Here is a 13625-nt window from a genome sequence, read left to right on the forward strand (position 1 = left end):
TCCTAGGCTACGACAAACCAATGCCACCATGTTCTCTTGTTAATTTACTGAAGAAAACAGGAAGAGAAAAATTGCCTCAAGATTACATAGCAAGCGTTAGTCCAGAGCCTATTCAGGAGCATCACTAATGAGGAGAATGGTACACAAATTCTACCATTTCCAGATGAGTGATTCTTTTTTACTGTTGCTCAGAAACATTACTAGGATATGTCTATATAAATTGGTACTTGTGCACTACTAGCCCTTGCGTTTTGGTTCCAGTAGAAATCCATCAATCAGACATGTGCTCCTGACTTGGCATTCAACCAACATTCTTGGTGACCACTGCTAAGAAGCATTGCTTATAGTGAAATAATTTGGGATCCATGTTGGTAATGATATTCTGGTATTGTCAATTCTCTGCCATACCCAAGTACCGACCTTATTAGCATCCAGAGATATCTTACTATTAGAAAATTGTGAATGATGGCAGTGAAAATTTTCCACCTCATGGACCATGGGACTGCCTTTAAAGGCTATGGAGCAATATATTGAAGGAACTCTGGATTAGTCAACCCCTGAAATAATCAACTGGATTAGTCTATGTGGAAGAGGATGCTGAGGTCTTGATTCATGTAACTACAATGAACTGAACTACAGGAAGAAAGATGGTGATCTTAGCAAATTTACAGTTCCAGCTGATAGGACATCAATTGTCAACACTATTCCTCTAAAGTAGCATCAACTCTGAGCTACAAATGGATAGAAAGAAGATCCAAGCTGTTGTATTTTGGCCCAGTTGCCCCATTGTCAATGAAAACCAACTGTTCTATGTTTGATCACTTAAGGTCACCATGGCAAACTATGGTTTAAAGTGGTTTAATGGAATCAGTTTATGGAATTTGGATAACTTTAGGGCTGTTAGTTGTGGTGTATCCAGTGAGGTACCATGAATTGTTGTTTGTTATTACACCACTTTATAGTTTCTCATGGTTGTCCTTAGGTCTTTTTTGTACCACAATGTTCTTGGCCCCACTTCACTGGAGATTTAGATGGCCCAAAGCTATAGCAATCATGGACTGTTTTTCCCAAATCTTTCTCATTTATTTATGCTGGCATATCTCCCAGTGATGCAACAAGTACAATTACAGTATATTGCATCTGCATGTCTTTAGAAACTATGGCTTTCCTTGGGATGTCAGAGTGTTGACTACAGTTCATATCCCACATCTGTTATGAGATTTTAGAATGAACAGAAACTAAACTGGGATCTTTGACAAATTGATTGACAAATTTGACAGAAAAATTGCCCATTTAAAGGTAATTACCCTAACTTATCATTGTGGGGGGATGTTTTAGTGTAAAATTAGTGCAGATTTAACGTAAATAGACAATATGTAAGCAAAATAACTGAGGCTGTATTGTTCAGGAGAAAGAGTCACAAAGGTAACAATGCAGAACATATTCCCTCTATTCATCCCTTTAGTATTAGTCAAGACTCTTAATGACTTACTAGCTGACATTAACTTTGTAACTTTCTTTTGGTTTGTTTTTATGAAATACAACCAAATCAGTGTCACTGGTTAGAATATTGTGTGAGCTTGGGGTGCAGTGCTGTTTCCATTGCTCATCTGTTTGTCTTTAACTCAAATATAAATACCAGCTTTCCACTTTGAACCCTACAAAGTCTTCATTTGTGGTCAGTAGTAAGAATTCCTGCCTTCCTGTTATTTCCCACTAATTGCTCAAATTAGTTATTGCTTTTGCTACCCCTTTTTTAAATTTTGTTTACTTTTATTCACAAGACTTTATTGGACACCATTCATTTCTCAGGGTAAAATCTGTAATAAATTATTTGCCTGTACATATATTTCTGCAAAGTTTGCATCGTACATAATGAGATTTGCTTCATTGCTCACTATTTTCCTAAAAGTTTAAATATTGAAGAGCGAAATTTGTTTATAGAATACTAAGTTTCATAAAATTCTATTTTATAAAAATCTATGTGAATATAAGCTGAAGCTTTATACCCATATCAATTATTTTAATCACCCATTTAATAGCTTGTTGGATAGCTTGCTTGGTGGAGTGACTTTATTTCCATCTTTCTTTTAATGGACTCAGGCATCAATATGTTTTCCAATGCAAGAATCAACATCTGCTTGTAAAATCAGAGATGTATATCCGGACAGGACCGAAATTATCAGCCCACCCTTCCTTGAGTTATTTTGATATCATGGTATTTTGGGCTGAATTTCTCAAGGGTGAAGAGAAAGAGATGGATCCAGACGGAAATAAAATCATTGAGTATCACCTGTAAGGGACTGCGGCAACCTACATACATCAGATCTCATCGTAATAGGGAGTATGACTGTTTGGTCCCATTGTGATTTCTGGACTACATCTGCATTAACGTTTGAACATATTTTAACTTGTCATCAGTCGTTTCTGTGTTACACAGATATTATGTTCAGGCCACCATAATCGCTATGGAATAATAGCTCTGTGTATTGACTGAAACGTGTGTTTAGAATAACACATGGTATTAATAATGGCTTTGACCTCAATATAACCACAAGGAGGATTTTATGGACCGCAGACAGCAAGAGACAGAGAGAGAGAGAGAGAGAGAGAGAGAGAGAGAGAATGAGACTGAATTGAGAGCTCAAGTAATGCTTATTATTTATGAAACTGATAATCCTGGAATTAGGGATTTTTTTATATATATTCTAATATATTGAGCAATGTATTCCAGTTCAGTTTATAAGATCAAAGATGTGCCATTTGGGATTTGAGTTAGCATGATAATTAAATAAATATGGTTTAACATGGAATGCAAAACATTATTTTTGCAAATTTACACAGCTGGCAAGATATTCTGTGGTTTGGTTTAAAACCACAGCAAATCAATATAAAACCACATATTTTCCAGGCTAAGACTGATCTTTTATGGCATTTTAAAGAATCTGAGCCTCACATTTTACAAGAATCATAAATTAGTTATAGCTAACAAGAGTATATTTTATGTAAAATAAAAGACGTGGGTTTTCTATACAATGCATTTTACAGTTCTTGTTAGAAGAGTAGCCTTAAATACCTCAGAATGTTTCTTTATTGTAATTTTTTTTCATAAAAAATGCAGTGGGATCCAAAAGTGTGACACCACCAGTGAAAATGCTTCTTTTTGCATTCTTTTCTAATTTAATACAACAAATTATATTACTGACAACAACATGAGTGAAAAGTAGAATCTTTGATATATTTACATGAATTTCAGAGTTTCTTAGTATTTGGTACGTCCCACTGTCTTTTGATTTAAAGACGGTGTACACTGGAGGTGGCACGGACTCCACAAGTTTGTGCAAAACCTTATGATTCATTTTAGATCAAATCTGAACACATGCTTCTGAACACATGCTTCAATAGAAGAGATTCGGCATGAGGAAAATCTGAGTTTTTGTACAAAGCAGTTAACATGGTCAATATCACACATTTGCTTACATTTAAATGGGAACCTAGAAATAGTGCAGAATCTTGAATATATAGAACATTTTATAATGAAGATATTTACCTTATTTGTTTTAAATATTTCAAAATTCTAAAGCATCCTGTTTATCTCCAATTTTTAAATAAATAAAAATCCCAGATTTTCAATGTGGTCTCAGACTTTTTGGGCCCCACTATAAATATAAATTGTTTGAGTCAATTTTTCATATTACCATATTTCCTTTAAACGTCAAATTAGATTTAAGCAAGAAATTAAATTAGCACAAATAACAGCTCTGTTTAACATTACACATAAATATTACATGCATAAACACCCTTAAAACCACCAAAAATTTCTGCAAAACAGTTCCCTTTTACCAGACATGTAGTCAGTCAAGGAGGCTGTCCCTGGTGTCTGGCTCTGACTATTATTTTTATTTTTTTTGTGAACTGGAGCCATGAGAATTATGTAGCTAACAAGATTTTATCCTCTGGTTAATAATCCTGCAAAAGCATGCAATTTTATACAGCTTAATCAGATTTGAGTTTGTAAATTCATAACCAGAGACACAGTGTTTAATTTAATGTAATTTAAACATAAACTGAATTTTTCTGCAGTCGTTCAGTTTTTATTACTCTTTGAATCTCTAATATGCACCTTGTCTCTCTTTCTGATGACAGAAATGAGCCATCAGTCTTTAACACCACTTCATAATCTCATCATTGCTGTCAGCGCCTCAGTGAGTGTGTGTACTTTGGCAAAAGCACCGTGTCGACACCCAACACCGAATCAGTTAACACACTGCTCTCGGTGTGTTAGACGCAGTGCTCAGTAGCAGGATGTTTGTGTTTCTGAAGGACATTAATTTATCCAATGATGACAATCTATTCGCGCAGGATGCCGTGGGCTAATTACGTAGAGTGTGTGAGCTAAGCTTGTGGCAGCATTAAAGTCTCGTATCAATAATCACCTAGCATTTTATTACTTCTAATGATGGTATTACAATGTAATCACTGTGACGTTTGTTGAGGTACAATCACTCACAAGCTACTCAGCTTAGATAAACCGAGAAAGCGCTTGTAAATGAGACTAGCTTTCTAACACTGCTAGCTATTTTACTAATTCTAGCTAGTTTTCAGCCTGCCTCTAGCATGCACAGGTTTCGGCCAAAAAATTTCCAGCTAAATCCAAAAAATGCACAAAAAGACCTGAAACTAGCCCAAAATATGTTCACAGTATGTCACAGAACAGTGACGAAATAGTGTAAGGTCGTTCATTCATTGGTCAAAAAAACACAAGTAATCGTTTTACTCACCTGCCTTGAAAACACATGAACATCCTTCTTTTCTCTCGTGTCCTTTTGAGGTCAAATCTAAGATTTTGGCAGGCATAGATTATTTTTTAAAGCAGCAACCTCACTCCAAATCTAGCCCAATGTGGTGTAAAAAACATGTTCCTGGCAACCCTAAGCATGTATTACAATAGCATACTAGCTTTTCAGCTTAGATAAAGACACAAGTAGGCTTTTTAACACGCTTTTCCACGCAGGTGCTTACAAAGAAGGATGGAAGTAACAAACATTCAAATATATTGCTAAAAATACAGTGATGTAAAAGTATGCAAGTAACTTAGTTGTCATTAGAAATGTAATCTGATAACCATCTACCATTTTACTGTCTCATTTTTGTTCATGTATCATTTGTCGTGAGTGATTTTGGATACTTCTGCATTACTGGGTTATGAATGTTAACTGAATGGTGAAGCGAACTGATGTGATTGACCACCTGATTGGACTGGGGGCTTTTTCCGCAGTATAAAGACACTCCGGGAAGCATTCTTTTCTATCGTCTTCCACCAAAACCAAAATTAAGCTTATGGCCAAGTTTCAAATGCAGAACAAGAAAACTTCCAAGGGTTTTAGGGAAGTTTTTATTGTAGTGGACCTCTCCTCACACCACAGGAAGACCCATATAAGGAAAACCACCGGGACAACTGCCTTCAGATATTTTACTGCAAAATACAATTATATGAGAGGAATAATTCACGTCACATTTAGTTCTTTACAGTATTCTCTCATTCAGATGCTTCTCCCTAACAATGATAGAAAATGATAAATGATCAAGTCGTGCTTCTATGAAAGAAAATTAATTCACATATATTTTCATTGCCTTTCTTTTATTCAATGCATATTCATTACATCCATGGGCCCTTCTACATGACCACATGTTTAGTGCTAAGGACAGAACATGGTGATAACAATCACATGTTAATAAAGATAACATAATCACTATATTAATTGAGTCATCTTTGATTTTTTCAATCCTTGTTTTTTTTTTTTCTTGTTGTTTTGATCAGCTTAGCTTTACTTAATATGCATTAATTAATTCATAACTTGCATAAAAACTCATTTGTTTTAATCATTTGTTTTCTTAATAATTGTTTTGTTCATTTTGTGCTTCAGTTTTTCTATTAAATAAGCTGACTGGACTTATAATTTCTTTCGATTCGTTTCATTTTTATCATTGCATTCGCTAGTGATAGTGTCAATGCAGCTTTATGTTAGTGACAGTATATCGTATGTCTGTGTGTGTATTTAGCTGTTTGTGAATGTCCTCACAATCACCCAGTCTACACAAAACATTTCTCTGTACATGTCTCTGTACTCTCTCTCTCTCACACACACACATACATATATATATATATATATATATATATATATATATATATATATATATATATATATATATATATATATATATATGTGTGTGTGTGTGTGTGTGTGTGTGTGGTGTGTGTATATATATATATACAGGTGTGTGTGTGTGTATGCTTGTCTATTTTATCAGAGCTGCTTTTATCTGCTATAATATCAAATCTGTATCAGTTTACTGATGCAAACAGTTAAACCTCTGAGGTCACATGACCATCAAAGTCTTAGCTGTTGTTTGAGGGGTTTTGTGTGTGATCATGTTGCATTTTATTCTAGCTTTGCATGTGTGAACACACTTTTAGATTTTAAATATAGTGTTAAATTGCACTAGTGTTCATTTTAACAGCTAATTTCAAAAGTTTAGTCTTAGTTTTAGTCATGTTTTTGTCATTTAGTTATTTGTTTTAGTCTAGATTTAAATTAATTATATATAATTTTAATTAAAACTGTAAAACTATTGTTAGATTTCATCCTAAATTTTGAGCAGAAAACTAAATTGTTATTAACTTAGCATTCTATTTTCATCATGGAAAAAAGTTATTAAGAAACATTTTAGCATCTTAGTTTTTGTCAACTAAATTAACAAAGAATCGATAACAAAGAAAAAAATAGTAGATCTTCTGTGGCAGATTATTTATTAGGCAGTGTGTTTTGTTTGGGACGTAGCCTCAGACAGTGGCCAGGAGTCAGGCTAAACAGGAAAGACAGCAAAGTGTAAAAACCAAAGATTTAGCCAAACAGCTAACACTGTTTAATAAAAAGATTTGTATATTTTGGCATAATATGTGCTTTGGGATGCAGACCATGACTACATGAAGTTTAACAGTTCTGGTGTGAATAAAAAGAAGTAATAAACAGAGTGTTTTGAGTAAATTATGGCTTAGTGAGTGTGTGTTCCAGTCTCTCTATGGCTAAGTCTCCATCCTAAATCGCATCCTAAACGGAGTGATTTTGTGGACTGTTAGCAAGTTAGAACAGTGTCCCAAATTCCATACTAGCACATTAAATAGTGCGTACAAATGACATGATACTTGTGGTAAATTATGGTAGTGGACTATTTTTTCTATTTTTCTATTACTGAGTCCACTGTTTGCTATGCGGTTTGGGAAGCAGCTGTTGGCTGCCTGTGGTTGGTTGAGGTGTAAGAATTGTGGTGTGAATAAAGAGAAAAAGTAGAAGTGGAGTGTTTGTAATAAATGTTGCGGTGAGTGTGTGTGTGTTTTTGCCCGTCGCTATTTGATGACATCATCTTGTTGCACCTCTATAAAAAAACATAAAAAAAAATACATAGAATTACATCTTATGGCTGTTAGTGTGGATGTGAATAATAAGCAAATGGTACCAGTGTGTATCTGTGGCTGTGTGTTAGTCCAATGATTGATGGCTGTAGTGTTTAGGGGTAGTGTGGAGTGTGCATTGAAACAAGCTGTCAGAAGGATTCGCTAAACCACTTTGACCTTCTGTGACTAAGCCAGTGTGTGTTTACAGAGGGGAGCATGGAGCGCACATTTCAGCGTTAAAGTGCAACACACGCTCGTCGTAGAGTAAATACAGCCCCCCTTAGTCATCCTGCATCCATCAAGTGAGTGTGTGTTTAGACGGACCGCACATGTGAAGCATGTGGAGGAAACACACCACAAGAAAGTGACCACTTGCACCAAAACCACACTTATTTCTTCTTTCCACTTGGAACACTTCAGACAAACACAGTCATGGGTGGCATCCCAAACCGCATAATACAGTACTAAATAATCGGCTGTGTCAAAATATTATGCTACCTGTAATGCATGTTATTTAGCAAGCAATGCTATTTTGAATTCACAGTGCAAGATATGCTAAGGTGGCCTGTTCTAGCACCTCTTTTTCTGTATAATAATCTAAAGAGGCGCAAGATGACATCATCAAAACGCGTCTAATCAGAACTAATAAACAGAACTACCAAGTTCCATGTGAGAAGGTGGTTTAAGGCGCACTTTGAAGCAGCAATATGTCACGAAGGCTGCACAAATGTCTACACTCTAATTAAAAAGGGTACTACGCTGTACCATTCCTTGTCACTGGAGTGGTACCATTTTGTAGCTTTCATGTGTATCTTTTCCCAGTAGTGTACCTTTCAAAGTATTGCAATAAAACTCTTACTCTTAAAGCAGTACTCTAAAAGCTTGCTAAGGTACAAGAGTGGTTGTTAAGGTTAAATTATGTAAACGATGCACACTAAGAGTACAATAGCTGTACCCTTGAAGGAACGACATGACAAAGTACACATTATATTGAGGGTGTAGGCTAATTTTGCTAGCTATGAAGGTCTGTTCCGCTAGATGGAATAAACTAATTTACTCAGAAACAAAATCCTACTTTAAAATGATTACAAATACCTCACATTTCATAGAAAGACACAAGTGGACTGTGAGGGAGAGACATTATGCAGCTAAACACCAGCTTAAATGATTTTATTGGACTGATTTAAATTTGATGGCAAAACTGTCACTCAGTATGATTATGCTAACAAAGCTAGTCTAGACTGAGAAAAAGAGGGAGAGGGAAAGAAATGAGAGAGAGAGAGACAAAGAGAGACAAAGGCTATGTAGTAATGCCGAATCAACTCTTTTAGTCAGCTCCTTTAGGTGAAGTTGAGAGCCGACTCGTATATATGAGTCGTGGTTTTTTCCCTTTTTTTCTGTCGAAATGTCTCAGTGGATACGTTTTTTTTTTGTTTTGTTTTTTTTAACATTTTGTTGTTTGTTAGTGTGAATGTTGAGGCGTGTGTTTGACTCAGCTGTGTGAATGTGGCAGCATGATAAGGAGTCAATTAGTTCAAGCGAATTATTGAAATATATTTTATAAAGTAATGCTGTTTTGTTTATTTAAATATAGTATAAGAGTTTGTGAGGAAAAAATGCTCAAACATAAATGAACAATCTCTCAAAATATCAGAAACTATTTCTGGTTCAGAAGGCAGTGGGATAAGTCATCTGGGAGCTGAAAGAGTCGACTCTTATTGGTAAGCTGAGCCAAATGATTTGACTCACTTGACTCAATGATTTGAAATGAGCAGGAACTGCCATCATTTAAACCATGGCAACCTCTGATTTGTTTATGATACTACCTAATGTTGGATTTGAGACAGACTGCGTGTGTGTGTGTGTGTGTGTGTGTTTGTGTGTGTGAGAGAGAGAGAGAGAGAGAGAGTGAGAGGGAGAGACTTGCTGATATATAAAGTGCTTTACTGCCCTCTAGTGGCCATATCTCTATGAAGGGATGAACAGGTAGACAGGTACAGTTAAGTGCATAAATATTCACTCCCTTTGGGTGGACAAATGGAAAGGCTTCTCTATTTCACAATCTATCTATAAAGATGTCACACCATTTACAATTAATTGTTTATTGGTTCAGCAGTGAAGCATCAATTTTCTAGACCAAACTAAGCATAAAATATTGATTGGAATGGAAAAAAACAATCAGATGTCTGACTGAAGCCAGTGAGATGCATGGAAACCTAAAAAAAAAATTGAAACAAAAAAGTGACAAGAGTCTGCTTATTAGTAAGAACTAGCCAGTCATAACACAGGTGCCATGGTGGGAAAAACAACATTTTGGAGTAACGTAGCTTGTCCGAGTTTATCAATCTGATTTGTATATTGATTTGTTTCTGTATGCTTACTGGTCCACCAGTTATATTCTCTGAGATCTCCTTTGAGAATTCCTCATAGCTATGATAACTTAGCTATATCTTTGATTAGTGAACTGTGGTGAGGATGTTGTTTCCTTGGTAACAGGGATGATAACTGATTTTTAAGGTAGTGAAATATGCATGAATTTATTAAGATAAATTCGAAACTAAGAAAGAAATTTATGCAGAACCTTATCTTGAGCATGTCGTTATCTCAAATATGATGTTTCTGTGATATGGCACCTGAAGTCTACAGTCAGACACCAAGAAGGAAATGGAGAGGGGGAGATTATGCTTCATGTAATAAATGTGTGTGTGTGTGTGTTACAGAGAGAAGCAGACACACAGGCCGGTCCTGATGGCAGGCTCTCGGGGCTCAGCCAGCACTGGACACTGGCTTTAGGAGCCCACGAGACGTTCACTTCAACCAGGAACATTTCACAGGTGAAACACACATATCACACTACACACTCGCTGGGAAACAGATACTGTTCCTACATGGTAATCTTAAAGCAACAGACTGGCAGAAAGTGAAATGTACACGATATCCACCTTAACGTAAATCAGTCAGCCAAGACATGTTTCTTGTCTGAATGGAGCTAAAAGTCTCGTGATGGTCTGTTGAAGGTAGCAGGGAGAGTCCATATTTAATATTTAACATTTAAGTTCAAAGTGTAAGTACATTATCAACCGCATCACTTCCATCTTTCTGCTACATTCTGCCAACAAACTCTGAGAGGCAGAGTTTAGGGGGTGAAATTATAGCAAATTGTGTTAACGAAAAAAAGACCCCATTAGGCATTTATGAAAAGATTTTGGGTGAGACAGTCTTCCAGTACTTGTTGGCTACTTTAGCCTTGTAGCTAATCTTGACTGATTGATTGACGTAACTGGGAAAACTGGGTATGTTTAATTTTTAAGTTGTTTGCTTAATAAGTTAGATGTTAGAGCTGATTCGTCTATCACAGCTCTTTCTTTCTCTCTCTTTCGCTCTAGCTCGTGTGCCCATGAGGTCGTCGACGCCGGTCCTGCTCTTCCTGATCAGCGTCCAGGCTGCACTCAATACGGTGGGAAATGCCCACTCACAGGAACCAGCCAATCAGAACGCAGGAACCCAGGACTCGACCCACGATGACCTCATCCCCACAGTTGACCCCAAACTGTTCAACAAGCAGCGTTACCGATCACCTCGTGTGCTCTTCAGCGACGTAGTGCCCTCCGAAGGCCATTCAGAGCCTCGGAGTCCGCGAACACGGCGGAGAGTGCGTGAATTCCAGAACCGTGGTGAATATTCGGCCTGCGACAGCGAGAATCGCTGGGTGGGAAACATGACCCATGCTACAGACTTAAGGGGACAAGAAGTGATGGTGCTACCTGATGTTCGCATCAACAACGTGGTCAAGAAGCAGATGTTTTATGAAACCACGTGCCGCGTCACAAACCATGGCCCCACCCACAATGGGATGAAGGCGGGAACAACGGGGTGCCGTGGGATCGATAACAAGCGCTGGAACTCCTATTGCACCAACACACACACATATGTTCGTGCGCTAACATCTTTCAAGAATCAGATCACCTGGAGGTTCATCCGAATTAACGCCGCATGTGTGTGCGTGGTCAGTCGAAAATCATGGAAGCACTGATTCACAAGTCATTTCACCTGTTTTCTGAGTGAATCAATGAATTGAATTGTTGAAGTATTGATTCATGATCTGACTTACTCGTTTTCTCAAAGAGTAAATCAAGTGAATTGGTTCATGATGATACTAATTCATGATTCGGTTTGCCAGTTATTCAAGTGCATCAGTGAATCAAATTGACGTAGTATTGGCTCACTGATACACTCAAGTCAACAAGTAATTTGAATCATAGAAATTATTCGATTCACTCGTTATTCGACTCACAAGTCTGTCAAATGGATAGAACGGCGGAAGTACTAATTAATGATTCTGTTCACTTGTTTTCTTAAGTGAATCAACGAATCAAATTGTGGAAGCACTGATTCGTGATCTGATTCACTAAATGAATCAAGTGAAGCAAAATAATAGAGCAAATCAAACCATGTCTGTGCTTCCAGAGAAAGCTATTTCAACAAATTTTTCTCTGGATGCGCTGATTTGTTTTGATTGTTTGTCTAAACCTCCACCCACTCATCCACTTCTCCGGAAAACAACGTCGTACTGCCAATTCAGCATACCAGACTTCTTCCCCCTTTTCCTACAACACCCCAACCCTGTCCTACCCTACCTCACACTGTAAATTATTGGTCTGTTAAGTTATGATGACTGCATGACATATTTATATAGTTTATACAGGCAAAAAATATTAAATATGTATGTGTATATACAGTATACATCCAGAAAGCAAGCATATGTTGTGTCATTGTTGTTGTTCATGCTGTTATTTATTAAACACGTCAGTACTTCAGAGCATGACTTCTTCTTTACGTCAAACAACTTTTATACACAGGAATGAAATGTTGTTTCTTCAGAACCATGGCGCAACACACATCATCACACCATCACACTATACACGACTACTATACACGAATGCAAATACACATCAGTGTAGGACGAGTGCAAAAAAAAGATGCAATAAAAGCACAGAACAGTGCATGCTAACTAGACATGGTGACAGAAAAATATTCTGCTGTGTTGATAATTAGCAATAGAGACAAATTAGCATATAACCTTTTAATTTTTAGGTCTTCATATCACAATAATTACTCTTTTATCACCCTTAAACATGGTGAAGTGGTATAACATGGCCTTCACACTTGATTGAAATGCTAGCTTGTTAAGCTTAGCGTGCTAAATAAGCTAGCAGGATTATGTTTAGCTTTATGTAAAAACCTAGCTAGTTAATAGCCCCATTAAATGAAGCATTTAATATAGCTAGCTGTCTAGTATTACACTGAGGGGTTGACATTGAAGTATGTTAGCTAAAATAAATAGCTAATCGTCAGCTAGCTAGCTAACTAACATGGTAATGTAGCTACTATCTCTCTGAAACAAAAGAAGGCATTAAATAAAATAGTGTTGCATCAGGAAGAGTCACTGAAGTAGATAAACGTTATCTACATACAGTAACTGAGATCGCTATCTCAATACTAGCTTCAAGATTCATTAGTCCAAGTTATTTATTACCACATACACCAGTTTTTCCCCCCAAAATTTATAGTGTGTTATGTAGTGTCAGAAACCACATCTACAATCCACAAAGCCATTTGAGGTCAGTGTGATGATTAGACATGCAGTTTGCACAATGTTAAACATGGCAGCTATAAGCTTCCTTTAGCTACAATATCCTTGTAGTTTCAGTGTAAAACTAAAGAAGCAGACACCGAACATGTCTTGAGATTATCGCATACAAATTATCCTTGGCTGAACTGTTCCTTTAAAGATTTACATGTGTGCGTTAGGTGTGGAACCGGGTCGAAATGGACATCTGGAATTGTGAGCGCTGGAATTAGCAAGCTCTGGAGCGGCCATGTTTTATCCAAGAGGATGTTTACACATCCTGGGGATGATGACAGAGAGGAAGAGAGAGATAGATGAGGACCTGTGGGAGCAGTGTGTGTGTGTGTGTGTGTGTTTGTGTGTTATTGAATAAAGCAACACTATAGGACACACACTTTTGTCAGTTTATATTTCCCAAACAAGACTCATTTATTACCGGACATGTGTCAGTAGATTATTCTTATCAAGGACATGTCAAAACATTGTCATTTTATGCTACATGGCTATATTTATCTTTCTCGCATATGGTGATATAACATG

At 36.8% G+C, this 13625-nt stretch overlaps 1 protein-coding gene across 1 annotated transcript in view; it reads left to right on the forward strand.

Annotated features, from left to right (window-relative positions):
* The window catches only part of ngfa (nerve growth factor a (beta polypeptide)), a 35811-nt gene extending 23080 nt beyond the window's left edge, over positions 1-12731 (forward strand). The window contains exons 2-3 of the mRNA XM_034311646.2: positions 10177-10290; positions 10843-12731. Of these exons, the coding sequence (XP_034167537.1) occupies positions 10854-11489 (636 nt within the window). The 5' untranslated portion in view covers positions 10177-10290; positions 10843-10853 and the 3' untranslated portion in view covers positions 11490-12731. The remainder of the gene's footprint in view (positions 1-10176; positions 10291-10842) is intronic.
* Positions 12732-13625: the final 894 nt, after the last annotated feature.

The sequence above is a fragment of the Pangasianodon hypophthalmus genome, chromosome 16 (genome assembly GCF_027358585.1).
Source record: "Pangasianodon hypophthalmus isolate fPanHyp1 chromosome 16, fPanHyp1.pri, whole genome shotgun sequence".
Classification (NCBI taxonomy): domain Eukaryota; kingdom Metazoa; phylum Chordata; class Actinopteri; order Siluriformes; family Pangasiidae; genus Pangasianodon; species Pangasianodon hypophthalmus.